This window comes from Temnothorax americanus, unplaced genomic scaffold (assembly GCF_048541705.1).
Source record: "Temnothorax americanus isolate GAGA-0224 unplaced genomic scaffold, ASM4854170v1 Scaffold31, whole genome shotgun sequence".
Lineage (NCBI taxonomy): Eukaryota > Metazoa > Arthropoda > Insecta > Hymenoptera > Formicidae > Temnothorax > Temnothorax americanus.
Window position 1 is genome coordinate 2000988 of NW_027509453.1, and position 21922 is coordinate 2022909.

At 44.5% G+C, this 21922-nt stretch overlaps 1 protein-coding gene and 1 long non-coding RNA gene across 3 annotated transcripts; one reads left to right on the forward strand and one right to left on the reverse strand.

The window, feature by feature from the left end:
* Window positions 1-2908: 2908 nt before the first annotated feature.
* On the reverse strand, window positions 2909-15937 carry LOC143900928 (uncharacterized). 2 transcript variants are annotated; one of them, XR_013257914.1, is made up of 4 exons: window positions 15050-15937; window positions 4817-4999; window positions 3596-3671; window positions 2909-3459 (listed from the first exon to the last, which is right to left on the reverse strand). It is a non-coding gene; the product is annotated as an uncharacterized LOC143900928 (long non-coding RNA). The 2 variants fall into 2 exon arrangements; XR_013257913.1 differs by having other exon boundaries at window positions 4817-7723; window positions 14966-15937.
* Tkv (serine/threonine receptor kinase thickveins) lies at window positions 9673-21213 on the forward strand. The gene is made up of 4 exons (XM_077412714.1): window positions 9673-9830; window positions 18089-19097; window positions 19198-19513; window positions 19607-21213. The coding sequence occupies exons 1-4, from the start codon at window positions 9746-9748 to the stop codon at window positions 19736-19738; spliced, it is 1542 nt and encodes a 513-aa protein (XP_077268840.1). The 5' UTR covers window positions 9673-9745; the 3' UTR covers window positions 19739-21213.
* Window positions 21214-21922: the final 709 nt, after the last annotated feature.

The following is a 21922-nucleotide window of genomic DNA, read 5'->3' on the forward strand; positions in this document are numbered from 1 at the left end:
GACAGAAAATGGTACACGTATAGAATTCTCTCTCTCTCTCTCTCTCTCTCTCTCTCTCTCTCTCTCTCTCTCTCTCTCTCTCTCTCTCTCTCTCTCTCTCTCTCTCTCTCTCTCTCTCTCGACAGTGTACGGGGGAGGCTGGCCGTTAAATTTCGCGCCTCCATTCGGAATTACACAGGAGAATACATCGGCCACAAACAACAATTGTCCGGTGTCACTACGTGATGGTTGTAAAATGTAGCGCGCGAGCGTGCACACAGTCGAGAATAATTTGGCGTGAGACGCGCGAGGCCGCCTCTCGGAGAGGATATGCGTCGCCACGTGATTCCTATAATTTTCTGGATCGTGTTTAGCGAAACGACAAAGTGGGTAGGTGTCGTAATACGCGGGTCCCTATCATTTCGCGACATTATTATTAGATCGACGCGCTTTGCGTCGCGTTATCGTCACTGTGTTCGCGAGGAAATTCCCCACCACTCGAAATAATACGCGCGAAATTCGTCGATGGAGTAAAATCTTCGTGATAAAATTTGACAAATGTTTCAATACATATGATTTAATTAAAGTGTATAACATACATTTCAAAATTCTCTTTTTATAGCAGAGGTATATTGTGATAAATTATAATATACGTTTCAATTATATATTTTTTATGTTGCAATACGCATAGTTGCATAATATTAATTATATGATGTCTTATAATTGTGATTATACCAGCACGCTATATTATAAAATTAAGTGAAGCGCAGTGTGCACGCGAGATTAGGAACAATTTGTATCGTAAAAGTGTTTCAGAAGATACGCGTTAGCGTATGATTCCTATAATTTCCAACGCTCGTGTTTGACAAAATAACAAGTGGGTGGGTGTCGGTTTTCACACCCGCGGCTCGGCGGGGCCTCTCGGGAGAATGTAAAAAAGGGTGGCATACGAAACCGGTCCCGATGAATCTTTGTTATATGAAGCCCCCACATATCGCTTGCCGCCTTCTGCGTGTGCCTATAAGGACGAAACAGCTAGCCCCAGGACCGTATAACGCTACGAAAGAGACCTTTCTCTTTATAGATTCTCAGTTGTCGTTAAATTAAGGACTAAAGCGTATCCATCCAATATTAATATTCAAGCAGCTTTGAATATTTTATTGCGATCATTTTTTTAATGAGAAAAAATCGGAGTTGACACGTCGTCGAATTTATCTCAATAAGACGCAGTCGTCTCGTCTTATTCTTGATATTATTGGAAGTATTCCGTTGCGAGAACAAATGGTTATTAACTGGCGGTTCATCTCATATATACAGTCCATTCAACGCCGGCGAATTAAATATAGCCGTTACGTCGAATTCGCGTGTTCAACGAAGCACCAAATGCGGCGAGTCCTCGTTCATTAGCTTAAGCGCTCGGTTACATCATGCCCGATTAAAATCGAATGTAAATCGTAGCTCTCACACGAGTCGAGGATGTCTCGTCGTAATGGCCGGTCATGCTTGGGCGTGAGTGTTTTGCAACAAAATTGAATATGTTGCCGAAAAACAAATCGAGAGAGAAATCGTTCGTTCAGTCCCTAACAAAATGAGTATCGCATTTTCTGTCATAGTACCGGATTTTCGTGTTAATTCAGAGATTTAGAATCTACAATAACTGAAACTTACATGATAATTAAGCTTACGTGATAATCAACTGAAATCTATTCCGAGTAAAGTTTTACCCATCAGTAAAGTTGGTATTGAGTTCGCGTATCAATCCGAGGGTTCAAGAGTATACGCGACTCTTAAAGGGTTAAGAAAGTAGTATAATTCTGATCGACAGAAGAGATCGATCAATCTTTGCTGGCTACTGTTCTTCTCTCCAGACCGCGACTCATTCTTGGCGGTGCGTTCTCTTTGATCGAATCACTGGTGGCCCCAATTCACACCTGACTCTCAGCGATAAAAAGCACCTCTAAAGATATCCTTATCCAGCTTCTGCGTAGGCACGAGTCCCGTTTCTACGTCTCGAAGGAAGTCGAACTGTTATCGTAGAGCAGGTAGTCGTTCCTTACAACGTGCGCCGCGTCGAGCGAATTCATTTGAGCGCTCGTCTCCAGGAAGCCATCACCTCTCTCTCTCCTCCTCTCTCCCTTCCATATCCTTATTTTTTTTTTCGTGATAAACCCACTGTAGCCGCGGCATCCTTCGCCGACCACTCGAAGCGGTAGTGAACAGGACGATTAATTATCTCGGCGCCAAACAGCAATGATGAAGGTAACGACGGTCGATTAAGATCCAGCATCAAGAAAGAGAAAGAAAGAAGGAGAGAAGTGGAAGAAGAAGGAGAGAAGAGAAATCTCTGCGAAATCCTTGAAGGAAATTAATAAGAAATATACCTGGTCTGCCGGTTATCTCGATTTTTCCATTACATCGCGCGATTAAATACTAGAATTACTCGATGGCTAATAATAGCAAACACGAATCGCAACGTCGAACGCTTATCTCAATCGGCTGTTGTATTTGTATCTCGATTTTGACGGTTTGGTCGCGATACGAGTTGGACTCGTGGGCTATTCGAACAGCTTCGGGGACCCCTCGGCTAAGTAGACACAATTACGATCGATTATCCAATGTAACCTTCTACCGACTAATCTTGACCGTCCGTCGCTGGGTCGTCATTTAAGAGTACAATGTACTCCCGAACAAAAAATATATTATTATAGCCCCTCGCTTAAACGACGAAGATTCGAATAATTGCGTGGGTCAGCCCAGCATCCTGTGATGACGATTACCAATAAAAAATCATATATTATTCAATCTTCCGTTAACGCAGAGGATCTCATCTTTGTTAGGCTTGTAATGCGTAACGATATTATACATTTACGAGCTGGTTTCTCCAGCGAAATTTTAACTTGACCAAGTTTTATAAATGTATAAATTTACAAAATGTGTGTTTATAATGTTCATATAGCAGAGTTTTGCAAGAACTGTAAGTGCATTTTAATTGAAGCACATTTATTTCTAGTTTCTGGAGGTTTCAGGGTCGCACTATAAGGCGTACGGGACTGAGGTTTATATCGTGCGTGCAAAGGAAGAAAGAGAAAGAGAGGGACGGGAGGAGAGGCCGAGATCCAAGATCCAAGGGCCTGAAGCCTGAACGGCCTGCGGACGGCTACGGCGCGTTAGTTGCCAGACGAGGATCTCGCTCTTTTGTGGCTCCAACCGTCGAGCCGTTCAGGCCCCTTCGTCTTTCTCGACGAATGAAATATACTTCCATGGAGAACGGCCCTCGTAGCTGGCGCCGAATAGATCGGGATTTTCGGGCCCCCGACCTTCTTGCCTGCTCTCGCTGTATCCGACCACTGTCGTACAATGCGCCGAGGCGTAAGCACACCCGGTTCCTTCGGAGAAGAATCCTATTTATCACCGCGATCCATTCGAAAATTCTCTTTTATATTTCAACTCATTGTCCGCCAAAGGTCAATAAAGAATAATCTGCGGGAAGCGATAAATATGAAAATGAATATTCTTTTATATTAGAACGATTCGGTCGATACATAGAATAGTTCGGGGATTCAGAAAAAAATTTTAACTATAATAGATTTTTTGTCGTTCTTGCATTTTTCCCTACCTGAAATCAGAAATGGTTTCTCACTTTCCTTAGATCCACTGTTCGCGTTGCTTGAAATTCCCAAAAATTTTTGCACCTAAAACAGAATAAATATATTATTGAGGGAGAGAGAGACCGAAAATTCTGAATGCAAAAAGTGCAAGCACAAAGATTTCTTTTCTTCTTTCTTACGTTCTAACAAGTTAAGAACCATTGGATAAATGTAAATCCATTTATAAAATAGATTAAACATATTTTGGTTACATTTATGATTTCCGATTTACGATTAAAAATTCGTTACTTTTACTTTAACGCGGATTAACTTTAATCTCCAGTTTAACTTACTTTTTACCTTCTTCTCATTCTTAAAACTAGAAAAATATAAAAAGTAAGTTAAATCGAGATTATAAAGTTAATCCGCATTGGTATGAAATGGACATTAGTTTGTGTTAGAACTCGAAGAGATGACTCGCGATTTATCAACAAAATTTTCGTAGACGTCGGTGCCAGGGTCGGAGGAGGATTGACAAAAATAACACCATGGAGCACGTCTCCTTCGTTCGAGGTGACGTGAAATAACAACGATAAAAGTTGACGGGGGCCGAAGGCCGATCATGGTAATTGTGTTCCGCCGCGTCACGTCCGTGCGCAACAAGCCGCGGCCGTTCTTCCTTTTTGGCAGCTCGCGTCCGTTGCATGCCAGCATAATATATTTTCAAGCGAGACGAATGGATCGTGATTTCGTGGCAGCAGCAACACGGAGCGCGGACGGTCCCTTGCTTGCCTTTGTTACCCATTGTCGCCGTTCCCCGAAGCCGACCGGACAGTGATGCGGTACAGCGAAGGCGCGAGATCGCCGTCGCCCTTCGCCCATATATATATATAAAACGAACGCGGCTTCGTAGAAGGGGTATCTGATTCTAATCCCGAAATCCGGTTCGAAGCTCCGGATTGTCGGCGCGAAACTCGTCCTTTTTCGTTAACACGGCGCTTAAAAAGGTCTCTCGGGGCCCCGACATGACTGTCCCGAAGGCGTTCATGAATAAGAGATGGGCGCCGGGGATTTCGCGTAAAATCCGTTTACGGTTGTTTATAAAATCGAAGGAAACACGGCGCTTCTAATTTATCCGGGGATCCGGAGGGGCTTACGCCCGAAGAAACGACATTCCGCAAGATCCGTTTACGGTCGTGAAATCCCCGGGATCACGCGGCATCGCGCATTGTCATTTGCCTCGTACTTACTCCCGAGTCAATCGGAATTGCCACGGAGGCAGTTAACGAGGCGAGCCCGCGCGGTAATTATCCCCCGCAATTAGCAATCGTTCGCGTTAGTCAATTGTAGCCGTTATATTCGCCTCGCGAAACGAACGATGCATATTCATCGGCCGCCTCTCGGCCGACCGGCTGCCCGCTCGTCCCGGCGATCTACAATAATTCATAATTAAGCGTTAATGAAAGCCACAGTCATCGATTGTCCGCAGGCGGCGAATTGCGTTCTTTCGCGCATGCCGCGATTTTTCCGCGAAGCGGACGATAGATCACGGCCGAGTTATCAATTCCTTTTTTTTTTCTTTCCTCGCAAACGCTCCGCTTCGAGCGACGATTATCTCATACGCGGTCTCTCCCGATGCGGTCACCGGATCGAATCGATTTCCGGCCGATCGCCGGTAGAACGACAGGCGAGGCCCCTTGTTCAAGTAGGCTAATTGCAAGAAATTGCGCGTATAAGACGTTGCCATTGAAGCCAACATGGTCTTTATAGTCTTTACGGTCTTTACGGACGAAGCTTTCAGGCTTCTCGCGCTCGCACGCGAGCGACTTTTATTGCGTCTTTTGCCAGCATCTGCAAATCATTATAAGTACACGCTAGACTAGAATAATTTCTACGTCATAGAATGCCGATCGGCGGCGAGGCGAAGTATCGAAGAGCCGTTTACTTTAGAGAAAATAAGTCGGGCCGCGCATTAACAGTTTCCACACCGCGCGCACCGCGCACACCGCGCGCTTAATAGCGATGTTAAGTGATTTACTGTCAATCGCCGAGGCTGCTTGTCATCCCGTTCACGCGTTCTCACGCGGCAACGCTATGCGCAAGCGATATTAAGCGATTTACATCGAGGTGCGAGAACGCGGGAGTCGCGCGCGGCTGTGGAATTTCAACTCCGTCGAGATGCGTTTTAAACGCGTAACACGAACCAATTCTAAGGCGAGTAATAAGGGGAATTGGAACCTCTTAAACGCGCCGAAAGTTCAGTCGTCGAGATTGAAATCTAGCCGCGGGAGTGAACACTCATCTGCTCACTCGCACGTTTGCTCCCTCGGTCTTGTTTATTGTTGATCCTTCAGTGAGCGCGTGGAAATTTGAAACGTAGCGGGACACGTGCCTCACATTATTTATGAATATTAAACCAATTAATATTTTCTGTTTGATATTATTCATTGTTGCGCACATATCTTAAAAGTATATTAACAGATTAAAACTTTTAAATTTTAATGGTTTTTTCAAATAATCGGTTCTGTACTAAAATAAGTCCGAGACACACTCATTTTTTACAAGCTGTTGTGGGATGTAAAATACATCCCATGCACACGTTCACCGAAGGATTAAACCTCGACGAAACATGAAAAAAATTAGCGACGATTTCGCCGAGAGAAGAGAAAAGAAGTATAGCGCTGTGCCTCGCCGCGTCTGGACGTCTTTCCATAAAAGTGCCGAGGATCATCTCTAAAAATATAATGACTGACGCCTTTAAGCGCGTGACGAACGCGCGCCCGAGAGGGACGTCGCGTCGGGTTCGCGGCTTCAATCTGGATCGCGCGACTTCACGCGCGAGCGATACGCACGCAACAGGTTACGCGCGGACGACCGCCGCTGCATATCGCCGCGCGTCGTTCCGCGACGACCTAATCCCGATGCGCGCCGCCGTCTCGGCAGCTGCCGTGCCGCGGTGTTGAAAGAATTACCACGGGCTTTGTTCTCTCGCGAACAGTGCGCCTTTTGTCGGACCTTAATATTCACCGCGTCCGAGCGACGACGCTACGAATTCGTTTTTTCACTTTCACGGAGTCGCGTGCGAAGTAAAGCAGTGAGAAAAGAAATGTAACATATTTTCAGGGGCAGCTCTCTCTCTCTCTCCTCTCTGCCCGGACATCCCTTTTTAATACAATGGGGATAATTTTGTTAAAAAATACGGAAACGTCGGATACGCGAAATGCAAAAATTATACATACGCGACGTAAAATTATATACCGCTTTGATATAAAGTATTATATCGTCACACACAAAAAAAAAAAAGTCAAATCAAGATTTATACATACTCGTTATATACGCAACGATCTATAATCTTGGAAATGAGATTATATTGCGTTAAACGAAGAAAACTTGCTTGAAAGAAGTCATTTATATGGTTCAATAAAAAAAGTTGAAATAAAAAATAAAAATTCTTACAAAAAGTAAAATACAAATGTACAGAAGCTTTCTTAAAATAAAAAAAATAAAATGATTAAAGAGGCAATAAGAGCCAGGCGCGGTAATTAGTGCGCAATGAATTATATTCATCAAATAGTTAAATTACATAAAATATAGTGTTAAATTAAACGGATCTAGAATCTTATAAGAGAATCTTATAGATTGTTGCGTATATATACGAGTATATAAGTTTTGATTTGACATTCCTTTTTTCTGTGCAAGAGTATCGAGATGGATTTTGTTAAAAGACGTAGAGTCTTCGCAGGTCTCGCCTCAACCCCTCGTTGAAATCGCGCCGCGTAATTAGGCGTCAGGTCGTTTCGAAGGCGGTAGCGAGTCGCCCTCCTGAAGCGTGAAATATTACTGTTCGGGCGCAACAAATCCTCGGTGCCGAGCGCGCCGCGCCGTCGGCAATTAACCGGTAATCTGATATCGATGGCGATATACTCGCACGTCGGGCCGAGCCGGACCGGGCCGGGCCGGGCCGGGCCGTATGATGCGAGCGGATGCGAGCGGATGCATGCGCGTCGCTAGGTCCGCTACTTGAAAGCGCAGCGTGGCGCGCACCCCCGTAGCGTTTGATCGTCGGGCCGTCGCTCCTTTCGATCTCCTCGCCAAAATACAGGTCCGCTCTCCTCGGTTACGCCCCTCGCACTTTCTTTCAAATCTCGGCGAGGCCCCTGAAATCAGAATTACGCATCAGGAACTCCGGAGGATGGCGAATCGGAGATTCGAATTCGATTCAAACTTCAATCTCTTTGATCTACGTCTCTCCTCCGCCTCTTTTGTCTCGTACCGTTTTATTGTCAGTTGAATCCTCTATTCGTAATCCTCGATCTTCGATACGTGGTCTGAATACGGCCGGGCTTCCACTTCTCGAAGAGGGAGCGGAAGAGGATAGAGAACAAGTGTGAGAGATTGGAAGGGACTCCGACCTCTTCGAAGTGAGAAGCGCGTCACGTACGACTCCGCTCCGTCAAGCATAATTTTTCATATCAAGGCCGTCTTTCTCTCTCGTCGCTTTTCGCGAGAAACTGCGATTGCTTTATCGATAAATGTAACAAGATCGACAACGTATATCCGCGCTTCGTTGACCAGCAACTATACCGCGAAACATTGAAAACGCGTCGAAAACGTTGAAAATAATATAATAATTTCAATTTAAATTATTCTACAACATCGGCGCGCATCCAAGACCCGCCGGAGTATGCAAAAAGAGAGAAAGAGAGAGAAAAAGAGAACTCGGTCTCGCGAATCCCGCGGTCGGGGAAAAAGATTGCAGATTCTAACCGGGTTCTAGATTCCGCGGATTGACGCGCCGCGCATAGACACTCGCGCCTTTTCCGAGGAGGCGAGCATTGGCGAGCATCGCGATCTGTCCGAGGGAGAGAAAAAAAAAGAGAGAGAGAGAGAGAGAGAGAGAGAGAGAGAGAGAGAGAGAGTGAGAGAGAGAGAGACGGAAAAAGATCTCCGGGTCTCTGCGCCGCCGTGGCCGCCGCCGCCGATCGCGGCACCATGGCGCCCGCAGGGCGCCGCGCGTCGCGCACTTCCCCGCTGACAACAACGCGACGACGTCAGGCCCGTACGCGTCACGCGCAAATTCTCTAGACTCTAGACGGCTCGTCTGCGAGAGATGTCCGAAGGGACCGATCTCTTGAGAGAGATAATCTTCGGAAAAATGGGCCTTAGGTACCTATACGCGAGCTTCCGAAATACGAGACAAAACAATCGATTTGACACGGCCGTTGTTGCATCTTACATTTAAATACCGTGAAATGACTCGACTGCGAAAAGAAAGAGACTCTCGTCCCTTTTCGTTTCTTCCTAATTTTATTCAAAATTCTGCGCGTAAAATCAAGTTGACGCGACGTGTGTTATTCGTAATAATGTCGTAATTCTCATTTATACGTGCGGTGACTCACGAAAGCGATCAAAATGTACTACACAACAATATATGAATAATTAATTGATTCGAAAGAGGTAATCGACGAAAACGGCCTTTCAATATATTAACATAATATACGTATATAAAATATTCTTCTTGCTATATAGATATCTTTGTTCACGAATTTTTAAAAGAAATTTATATTATCTATAACAACACGATACGATTTGATCATTTTCGTGAATCACTGCATAAATGTATATATTTTTGTGTGTAGAAACTCGTTCGTATAATAAGGAACAGAAAACGCTCGCCTTACGCCGCCTTACGGGTTTTATAATAATATTTTTACTAACAATAAGAAAGTCATATTTTTTATAACAAAATCAAGGCCTCTCAATTTGGAATTTATCAAAAACGATTCGTTCTAACACTCGCAACGTGTGAAGGCTCGCGCAATCCGACTTAATATACCAAAGACTTCTCGTCACTTTCGTCATTGCGTCTCTCGATTCTGTTTATCGCGCCGCCAGATCGGATAAAAGCCTCGACGGCGAGGCGAAGCGGATCCTCGGCACGGGCCTGAGTCGCGGCCCGCGGCCCTCCAGTATCGCCATCTCGCTCGCTCTGCGCCGCCGATCGGCGCTCTCCGTCGGCCGTGCCGAAGACGCGCGAAGGCGTCGCCCCACCATGGACGCGCGCCCCCACCGAAGCCCGAAGCCGCGACGGAGACGGCCGAGGGCGAGCGGCCTGCGCCTTGTGGCTCGACGCGGAGCGCTCTACGTCACAGTGAAGTATGTGCTCCCGAGTGTAGAAAATGGCTGCGCTCTCCGCTAACACGGGCGGATGTAAATATGGTCTGTGGCTCGGCCTGGGAGTGCTCGCCGCGAGATGCCTCGGCGGTGAGTACCAGCTACCAGCCGCTCGTGCGTGACACGCTCTACGCTCGGATCGTGGCGCGCGTGCATACGCGCGTGTTCGCTACGCGCCGTTGTACGTGTGTATACGCGTGTATGTGCGCGAGATGCCGCCGACCGCCGACGGCGGCGGAGAAGGAATTGGCCGAGTGTCTTCTCTGCGAAGAACGTTGGCCGTCGGCCGTCGGCCGTCGGCAGCCGCGGGGGCCGCCCGCGCGAGAAGAGAGAATCGATCGCGGACGCGGACCGCTCCTCGCGCGACGCGAGAAACGATCGCCCCGGTCCCCGCGCCGCTCGCCTTCTGCCGCACAGATGTTTAACCCGATTGCCCTTCGTCTCTTCTCCGCGTTCTCCCGGTTCTCCGTCGCCTTTTCCTCCGCGCGTTCGTTCGTTCGTTCGTTCGTTCGTTCGTTCGTTCGCACATTCTTCCGCCTCGTCCGGAGTCGAAAACGCGACGGGACCGACCGACGGGTCGCCCCTCGCGTCGCCGTGAAGGGATCGTCGCCCGGCGCGCCCTACATCGTAACGCTTTTTGCCACGACTTCCAGGAAACACACCCCTAGATACGAGGAAACGCCGTCGACGCGATCGACAATCCCTCCGTGACGCTGTTAACGCTGGTTCCGCGACCCTCGGTATCCCGTGTATTCAGTGTATATCGAGTGTTTTTCCTGTATTCCGTTCCGGTATACAATTTTGTTTTTTATTCTCGCTCGTTTTTCCCTCCACGGGAAAACCGTTTTCTCATTGATACATTTTCTCTGATGGAATTACTGCGCCGTTCGACATGGCACGCGGTCGTGCTTTTTTACGTCTCGTGCGTCGGGACGAGAACGGGAGAGACAGTGGAGGGAAAGAGAGAGAGAGAGAGAGAGAGAGGAGGGAGACGGAGATGAGAGGTTAGCTGTGTTCCGACGTTGGAGACTGAAATACCAGCGGTGCCGAGAATTTTCGTGCCCGCCTCTCGTCGGCGCGACGAGAGTGCCGTTTCGTTTCTCGCACGGACGCCTTTTCCACTTTTCTTCCTTTCCTTCCCTCTTTTCTCCTCCTCTCTCTCTCTCTCTCTCTCTCTATCGCGAGATTCTCTCTTCTTCGCGCTTCTCTCGGTCTCACGGGGCTCGGCCTCGGGCGCGCGATGCTGGACCGACCGATCCGATCGGCGCGGGGGATGACGCCGCACGCCGCCGTCGCCGCCGCGGCGACAACGACGACACCAGACTTTAACCCTTTCGAGACGCAGTGCGACCGTATGACCGTCGTCTTTTTTAATACCTTCTTTTCTTAATCTGCGCAGCGACCGCGCTCGATGACGACGACGAGAGACAAGTTAAATCATCCGGTTTGGACAGAGCCTTGTTACAGAAATATCGTCGAAAGCCGTTTTTCACGACGCCGACGCTACCTTTTTCGGCATACATTTACGACATACATATATTTACACGTAGAGTTGTGAATTCCCTAAGATGCTGTGCATTATTTGTTCACGTGCCGAGACGAATTCGGAGTATTTCCCGTCTAAATGCTCGCGACTATTGATTATTTGATGAATGTTATATTATTACTGTTGTATTGGTAATTAATATTATAATGAACAAAAGTACAATAGTAATAGATATATTATTTTATTAATATTATAACGATCAATATATAGCAATAACGTTATATTACCCTCAGCCGTGAGGGTAATATGTTTGAGACGATGTTGCTGCTTTCTGAATAGTCAACGTGGGAAGCACGCATTCCAAATATGCCTCGATATGTTAACAAACTTATATTAATCGATGATCGGATTTAACCGGTAATTAAATTAACAAACAGAATTGCTTGAAATAAAAATTTCTAGCGAGCCGTTTGTTCTTTTCCGAAGAACTCTGAGCTGGTGCACACTAAGTGCAATAAGTTAGAGTGAAACAAAATATACTTGTCTCACTCTAATTATTATACCGGTCCAGAAAGCTCTTCGCAAATGAACAGACGATATATAATTCACAGAATAATAAATTTCTTTCGCCAGTGATTAGAATAACAATTAAAGTACTTTAAATCGACCGTAACTGGCAATATACTATAACGTCTTTTCCGATGTGAACATTGAAAAACTGTGAGCCAACTTGGTTTGTCGGATTCACGCAGCACTTTTTTCAGATCATCGAGACATTATTAATTTCGACCATAGGTTTTGGTCGGTTGATGTAATTTCCAAATTAAATAGTTTAAATTTTTATTGCGAAAAAATATTACCCCAGCCAGGGTTTGAACCTGGAATTTTTTCGCAATAAAAATTTAAACTATTTAATTTGGAAATTACATCAACCGACCAAAACCTATGGTCGAAATTAATAATGTTTCGATGATGACCTGAAAATGTGCCGCGTGAATCCGACAAACCAAGTTGGCTCACAGTTTTTCAATGTTCATATCGGAAAAGACGTTATATATTGCCAGTTACGGTCGATTTAAAGTACTTTAATTGTTGATATATATATACAATTCATTGTTCCTAATCTAATCCTTTTCATAAATTAAATAACGAAATATTAAATCAACAATCAAGAATATAAGGAGCTTAGAACCGTAACTGGATGTTGGCGTTGAAACACTGTATTTACAATAAAACAAAATTACATACGTTTCGGTCTGTTATTAGACAATTAGACTATCTTCAGTGTGATAAAATGATAGGGTAATATATTAGAAATTAGCAGTAACGTACAATATAAACTGACACCAAGTTGCGGTTCTAAGCTCCTTATATTCTTAATTGTTGATTTATTAATTGTCTGAGCCTTTTATATTGAACAAAATGTTACTTTTTTATCCACGTTAACAAATAAAGTACAGTATAATAATTGGAGTTTGATCGAAGTCGCCTTAAGCTACATATGACCTCATTAGATTAGAAAAAATGTTGCAAGGACGATAGTGGAACGATACGGCGATGGGTCGATTCCGCGATGAAGCAACCGACTGTTCTTTTGCAATTTCTTCGCGAGAAATGAGGAGTTTCGAGCAGTAATTTTCTAACAAAAAATTGCCGACTCGATTATCGCTATAGGTCCAATCTCCCACGGTCATTGACGTCAAAAACCCGCGATCGTCATATTTAGTAATCGAAACGGCGCGGGGCGCAAACCGACGACCACTTTCGACGCTAAATGCGGCGCGACGGAATTTGTCTGTCCGTATAGGAAATAGAGAGATTGTTTATATATATATTGCCTCGGCGGCCCGCGCGCGTAGGGCTCGAAATACATCAAAAGGATTGTAAACGCGGCGTCGTTTCAGCGGGACACTCGTCCCCCGCCCCTTCCCTCGCCAAAGTACATACGCCAAATGTAATTTCGCGCTGCAAACGCGGGCCGGCTCCGATCCGTTCACCCTTTCTCCTCTCGTCGCGCTCTCTCTCTCTCTCTCTCTCTCTCTCTCGCTCTCGCTCTCGCTCTCGCTCTTGCTCTCGCTCTCGCTCTCTCTCTTTCTCGCGTCGTGTATGACGTACGACGCGCGATTTTTTCCGCGAGGCTCGCAAGGACATCGCGCGTGTACGTACATCGTGCGTACGATGAATAAGGCGAATAAAAGGCGGCCTTTCTCAATCCAAACGCGCGAGCCGTATCCGGGATATAAAAATACGCTGGTTTCGTAACGTGGCTGCTCTTCGCTCGTAATGCAACGAACTTTTTTTTTTTTTTTCCCCAAGTGCCGGAAACAATTCGACCGCTATCACATCGAGATACATAGCCTCAGGATTTAAGAATATATCTGTCGAAATACGAAGAAAAGAAAAAAAAAGAAAAAACGCATACCGGCTCGCTCGATCTGAATAACAAAGTAGTAGCGCTCTCGGTGAAAACGATGATTAATGAGATTCCCGATAATTTACGTCCGGAACAAAAAGAACGCCACGTTCGGTGGGTCCAGAGTTCGAGGCTGTATAGACGCGCGAGAACATTTTTTATGTTGCGACAACGTAAAACGCAGGCGAACTGACGTATCGACGATATTTATGAGTCGTTCCGGCAAACGGATTGTTTAAAGCTGACCGAGGTTTAATGGGTTCCGTTTCCCCCCCCCCCCCAATCATTTTTTTCTTAGAAACGAGCAAACCGCTGTCGACTTCAATCAGCAATTATAGAAGCCTGATGCGGTGTCGAAAATTGAACAATTGTAGCCCGCTCCCAAGTTTTCGTTCGAGAGTCGTCGTGGATGCTGCGAGTTCGCGAGTCGCGCCGGAGATAAAATCGCGTCTCTCGCTCATCGGCTGGGGATTTCCGGGTCGCAATCACGGCCGCACACGCACATTTATCATGGAGCGGGATTACGCGAGCGGCTGATTGTCCTTCCACGAAAATTACACGTGCATCGCGACGTATCACGATTACGCTTGCACGCGCGCGAATCCGTCCGTGAGTTTCCGCCGCTTTGCTCGACGATATTATTTGCAGCGCGCGGCGGGTATTAAGGCTGCATTCCGATATTCACTGTCAGTACTGCAAATCTATATTTTACGTCGCGTATACTATAGATTTTCAGTACTGAAAGTTGCTGACAGTGAATTTCGGAATGCAGCCCAAGTTTCCCTTGCGCGCGCTTCCAGGCGCGAATGCCATTCCGCGTCGCGATAGCGTGCCGTCTCCGAAATGTCGCCTTTTTCGGCATCAATTGTAGTCCCGAGCCCAAGCCGCCTCGATAAGATCGTTAGATTCGGCCGGGAACGAGTTAAAAGTCTCATCGCGATAATAAATACCACGAGATAAATATTATGGAATTATATGACGCGATAAGATCAAAGATCGAAGATCCTTCATTTTATTGACCTTTTTTTTTATTAACAAAATCATTTTATCAGTGATACTTCAATGTCTATCAAACGGAAACACAAAATCCCCCATAATCACATATCTTTTATTGACTGACTCTAAATGTTGATAATGCGATAAGAGAAAGAGAGATAAGGGTGAGCTTTCGCACTCGACATGGCATACGTATCAACGTCCTCTTGTACAAACCAAAATCAACTCTCGCGAGCTAGCCTACGTCCAATATTTACGCAACTGTTTCTCCACACTCGCTTAAATTAGTACAACCAATTTCGTTTATTATCTGCGATAAGTTACAATCACCTTAATGCCTGTTTTCAGCGTCTGCGCCCTGCTATCACAGTTTTCCCTAGGGATAACTGATAATAAAGCGTCCCCGATCCGTACCTTTTTCGATCCGATTACTTTCGACGTCGTGCTGCGGCTTGAATTATTACGACGTCACGGAAAGATCGACGTTGTCAATTAAAAGAAAAAAAAAGTCCAAGTTTCGAAATAGCTGCGCCGCGTCTCTAGAGACGCCGGCGGACTTCGCGATTCGGCGCGACTCATAGACGCGCGGGGCTATCGCTGATACTGCTCTTTGCCACGCTGATAAAGTCCGCGACTATATAGCTGGCACGTCGCCTCGCGCGATTCATTGAAACCTTCGATGCGATTACGGACGCCGATTGCGTCGCGAAAGCCGCACGAAAGCAGATATGCGCGTTTTACCGTTACCGCCTCTCGGCCGATCGCGCGAGCCTCGTACGCACACTCGCGCGTGTACGACAGTTTTCTAAACAGTTCATTACGGATTTTCTCGCCAGTGGCGGCGGTCGAACCAATAAGCGATCGTTCGGGGACCCGATCGTTAAGCCCGTATCAGACTTGTACATTGAGAATTGTGAATTGAAGATTAGAATTTAACTAATCAGAATAAAACGGATTAATAAAGTTTACTGATCAAATTGCAATCGTCAGCTTGCGATGCTCAGTCTCCAATGCACAGTCTTGATGCAGGCTTTGAGAAGCCTCCTGACAGTTTATTTTATAAGTGTTTATTTTTGGAAAAGTAATAAAGTATAAAAATTAAGATAAGCAGTAAATGTGAAGTAGCTTTTTCAAATTTTATGCTTTTTTATCCCAGTTTTTTCAGAAAGTTGTCAAATATCATAAGTGCAGACTCTAGGGTTTTCGCTGTTCTAAAACTGTCATTATCTTCATCTATAGATAAAAAGCCGAGATCGATATCGCGATATAAGTGTCACTTAGGCGATTATTTTTCCAGATCTACGCGTATTATCCGCGGTATCACGGTTATTAATCGCCGGCCACGACGGCGATGGTATCCGTTCGACGATCGTGCGCGTTGACAGAACGTTGTTGATGTGGAAAAATACTTTCTGCGAAGCTATTTACGTTTCATTTCCAGATACGCAAGGATAAGCGAGAGTAGCGGCCGTCGAGACACTTGAGAGTTCGTTGCTTTCACGTTTATATACCTTGTTTACGCTTGCCCCTATTAAAAAGCACGGTCACGGTATGCTCCTGCAACTTGCAGGTCGAATTTCGCCAAGTCGGACTGAGATTATCATGTAATTCGACCCAATGTGGATTTCTTAGAAGGACTTGGGGCCAAAGAGAAAAGGCATATGTATAACAGATTATCGCTATTTCGGTATCGCGTTTCGTTTTATCCAAATCCTCAGCTTTCAACGCCAGATTTATAAATTAATTTGAGACTGAATCTCTCTCATTTGGGATTAATACTAAAGTTAAAAGATTCTGTGGCACCCTAACAATAAGAGGAGAGAGCGTGAGCGGTGGAACGGACGCAAAACGCGCGAAGAATCGAATCCGTCATCCAGATATTCATGCGTTATAAATAGAGCGGTCACCGTAAAATAGATGCGGGAGAGAGTAATTCCGCGCGGCAGTAGATAAGCGTGGCCTCCGGCGCGGCGCGGCGCGGCGTGTCTCGGGCTTTCTTCCTCTTTCTCCTTTTGCGTCCCGCGACGGCCGTCGCGACGCTCGCATACTCGTTAGAAACGTGACACCGCGTTTGCATCGAATTCGCCGTTATCGGCTACCGTGACGGAGGCGGATGCTCTCGTTGCAGTTCCTCCGGTTTCGCGGCCTATCAGGCTCGATTCGGAGTCACACATCTAATTCTGGATGCTTTACGTCACTGCACACACACACACACACACACACACACACACACACACACACACACACACACACACACACACACACACACACACACGCACGCACGCACGCACGCACGCACGCACGCACGCACGCACGCACGCACGCACGCACGCACGCACGCACGCACGCACGCACGCACGCACGCACGCACGCACGCACGCACGCACGCACGCACGCACGCACGCACGCACGCACGCACGCACGCACGCACGCACGCACGCACGCACGCACGCACGCACGCACGCACGCACGCACGCACGCACGCACGCACGCACGCACGCACGCACGCACGCACGCACGCACGCACGCACGCACGCACGCACGCACACAAATCGTAATTGAGATTTAATAAATAGAACCTTCAAATTTCAAGTGTGATTAAATATTGACGAATGATGCAACAATAGAAATATTTTCAATAAGAATTATCAATCTGAAAAGAATTGTTTCTTCTTATAATAATAAAGAGATTTATATTAATTAATTACTCTTGATATTTACGTCTCAAATTTTGATGATACAGTAAGTATATACTATACACTTTGTCACGCAGCATTTCTATATATAATTTACTGATTTTAAAATTTAATTCATTGTTTCAAATTTCTGCCCCTAATTCTATTATCTTGTTTTCTTTTACTGATGATCCTACATAGTGATATTTTTTAATATATGATGCTGATATATGGTGCTCTCTTTTATGCTTGCGCGAAATTTAGGAACGATGAAGACTATCGGTCCTCGATGGTTTATATCAACTTGCGAGCGGAAACGCTTATGATGAAAGATATCCCCGATTCCCGAGTCGGGACGCACGTACCACTCCTTTCTCTTTGTGGTGGTGCACGCCTCTCCGTGGGACGCGACGACGGTCGTTCGCCCACACGACACATCTCATGACTTGTCAAACAACCTCTCGAATCCGTTCAACCAACTCCGCGCCTATATATATATAGTCTCGCCTCTCTTCGTATCGATTATCATTAAGTTATTTACCGTACCTCGCGTAACGCATCGTTCACCCAATTTCATAGCGACGTATCTCGCACTTTACCGCTCTTGGCTCGCTTATGAACAAGTATTAATCTCAGGAGGAATCACATGCGTGATCTAAAAATAAAATGTTTGAATGACTGGATATACGATTAATATTAGAGTCTTGCGTATTTCTTCTATGTATACTATATTATTTCATTCACATCACGGTGTCTAATAATATCGTACCTCTTGCAGCGTTGGGCATTATTTGCTACTGCGACGGACATTGCCCGGACGACAGGCAAAATGGGACCTGCGAATTACGAGCTGGAGGCCAGTGTTTCAGCGCTGTGGAAGAGGTGTGGGAGCCCGAGTTGGGAGAATTCGTGCCCGAATGGTCGTTCGGTTGCCTGCCGCCCGCCGAGGGAGGCTTCATGCAGTGCAAGGGAAATCAAGTTCCTCACTTACGAGAGAAGAGCATAACGTGCTGTAACAGTACATCTCTGTGCAACAAAGATCAATTTCCCGAAATAACTTACAAATCCCGTCCTACCGCGGATACCAATCCGATGGTCATCGGATCGGGAGCGCCGCTAATCATCTTGGCAGTAGCGCTATCAGCGGTTTTCGTCATCGTCTCGATAGCGATAGGAATCTTGTATCACAAATGCCGGAAGAAAGAGCGAGATCCGTGCCTGGTGCCGTCGCAAGGAACCCTCAGGGATTTCATAGATCAGAGCAGTGGATCGGGCTCAGGATTGCCGCTTTTAGTACAACAGACGATCGCGAAACAATTAGCCATGTCGCAGTGCGTGGGAAAGGGACGTTACGGCGAGGTATGGCTTGCTAGATGGCGAGGCGGTGAAAAAGTGGCGGTGAAGGTTTTCTTCACGTTAGAGGAGGCGTCTTGGTTCAGAGAAACGGAGATCTATCAAACCGTCCTAATGAGACACGATAATATCCTGGGCTTCATTGCCGCCGATATCAAAGGAACTGGCTCTTGGACTCAGATGTTGTTGATCACGGATTATCACGAGAGAGGTTCATTGCACGATTACCTGCAAACAACTGTACTGGATCATCAAGCCTTACTAGCGACCTGTTCGTCGATCGCGTCTGGTATCGCGCACCTACACACCGAGATCTTCGGTACACAAGGGAAACCCGCAATAGCTCACAGAGATATTAAGAGCAGAAATATTTTAGTTAAGAGAAATGGGGAATGTGCCATAGCTGACTTTGGGTTGGCCGTTCGCTACATCAGGTACGTAAGCATTTGATGCTTAAAGTCTAGAGATACATCTTTCGCCATTAGTATTCCTCTTAGAATGCAAATTGAGAGTGAGAAATTTATCTTTTTACAGCGAGAGCGGAGAGATTGACATCGCGCCAAATACTCGAGTGGGTACACGCCGTTACATGGCACCGGAAGTGTTGGACGAGACCCTGAACACGTCCTCCTTCGACGCGTTCAAAATGGCAGATATGTATTCCATCGGTCTCGTGTTTTGGGAAGCGTGCAGAAGGTGCGTGACAGGTGGTAAGAATTCTATGGTGGAGCCTTACGCCTTGCCTTATCACGATGTCGTACCAAACGACCCGGGCTTCGAAGATATGCGCTTGGTAGTCTGCGTGAAACGATTGCGTCCAGTTATTCCAACAAGATGGGATAACGATTCGGTAAGAAAAACACTTTTCTAAGAAAAGTAAATTTCTAATTTAACTATCCCATCTTTTTACAAATCGAATAACGAATCGCTCTTTTCCTCGCAGGTCCTATATGCGTTAAGCAAAATGATGTCGGAATGTTGGCATCCGAATCCACCAGTTCGTTTAACTGCTCTTCGCGTTAAAAAGACACTGTCGAAACTACACGTTGATAACATCAGTATCAAGATCGTGTAGTGCTTGACGTGATTATGAGAAACTGACTCTTCTTCTAGTTAAACAAACAACTTCCTACTCCTGTAAATAAGCCCTTAGTGACACTAGAATTGTTGACTGCAGCCTGAAGACTGATGATTAAAGTTTATAAGTATATAAGAAGGAGAGAGAAAGAAAGTGTGAATGAACGTATGCAAGAAATGAATGATCGATTGTAGAAGATAAGCGACATGTATATATTGTATATAGAGAAAAAGATAGAGATAGAGAGAGAGATATTTGTATATAAAAGTGTTTCTGATTCTTTTATCTTTCATTGAAGAACAATTATTTTCGTTGCAGATATAAATTTTTAAAGAAAAGGTAAACGCGGAAGATTTGGAAAATTTTGTGTATAAATTTTTCTTTTATATTTATGTGAAACGTATCAAAGTTGGGGATGATTTTGGTACGCTTCACCATGTTGAACCTCGTTGACTATGTAATCAGCGAAGGGTATTCTATTTGAAGATAGAAATGAGATAGTCATATAATTTTATAAAAGAAAATGTATACACTACTTTTGACCTTACAACCGTGTAAAACGAATTCAGCGTGTGAAAATATCGCATATTCGACATGTAACAAGTCATATAAAATGTATTTCCGCATAAAATGCATTTCGCATTTGCGTCACGTCACTCCGTTCGGAATTTGAAAGTATGTGTAACGTGCCTAATGAAATATTGTATAAACTAAGTTAATGCTACTTTGCGGCCTATGTCACACGTGCCGCGAGAGAGATTTCTCTTTCAAGTACCTCAAAATATATTTATTATTGAAGATTAGCTTCATAATATACGCGTTGCGCATATGCGTGAAATTTGCGTGAGCAGAAATTTCGCGCGTTAACGCACGATCATAAATTATTAATGTACGATTACAATTTATGATTATTGCGCGTAATCTCGTGAAATAATTAAATATTGAGGATTGAGAAGATTTTTCTATCTCATAATGCGAAAATTTTACACATTAATTGGCGATTGCAAATTATGCGCAAGGTTATATTATTATTTGTAAAATTTTGTAACTTCTCTAACTTGTACAAATGGAATATATAATCCATTCGAAATACTAGTTTGGGTATATACATGATCGGTCGTCGATCATCCCAAGATGTTTTCATTACGCTGCCGATGTAGATTTTATGCTTTTGTACAGAGAAAGTGACTAGAAAAGAGGAGAAATTGTGAAAAAGTTAACAATTATATAATGCAATAACAGTGTATAATGATGTAATGTTATTTTAGAAGGCAATTACTACGTTTACGCGAGCGTTACTTCTTTCCTTCGCGTAAACGGGATTTTCCTTTGCGTAAACGGGATTTTGTAGTAACTTACGATAATTTACTCTGCGTAAACGAGTAATATATCGTAAGTCACTACAGAAGTAACGCTCGCGTAAACGTAGTAAATGTAATCTTGCATATTCCTTCGAACTTATATAGCATTTACTGATCGAAATCGTTAATCAATCAAAAAAATTTTTATGTAAATTAAAAGATTGTAAAACTAGGTTCTCTTCCTTTTTTATAAGTGTTTTCAAAAGTTTTTTTTTTTCTCATCAAGTTGAAGATTGTTATGTATGAAACTTTTGCATGTAATTAAACAGAAAAAGAAAATTGTAGGTGATTGTTAATTGATTGAAGACAATGAAATTTATATTAAAAAGTATTTATACTAAAAGTATTAAATATGCATTCTTTTATAGATGTATCCACCGCGTCGTTGTATTCGATGTGCAGAATATAAAAATAAGTGAACAAAATGAACAGAAACGTGTAAAGAATATAGGTGCTGTATGTTTTTAATAAATTTAATTAAGGATGTTGTTTTAAAAAAAACCATTGCAAATGTAGAGAACAAAAACGCAGCAGTAAAAATCAGATATAAATTACTAGCAGATATTTTAGATAGAAGATTGATGATTAATTACATTTCAACAATCTTTGAGCAACTTTGTAAAAATATGTTTATAAAACCTGGCGGAATATGAAAGATTATCGAAATATAGCTAACGCCGAATCTAAAAATATCGAGATAATCATATGATATGTAAGATATATTAGGTAAGCTTTATTTGCTTCGAGCCATTCTCTTATGTTTCTTATTCTGTATTCTAATATTTTAATAATATCATATTATATGTCGTTTATGGACACA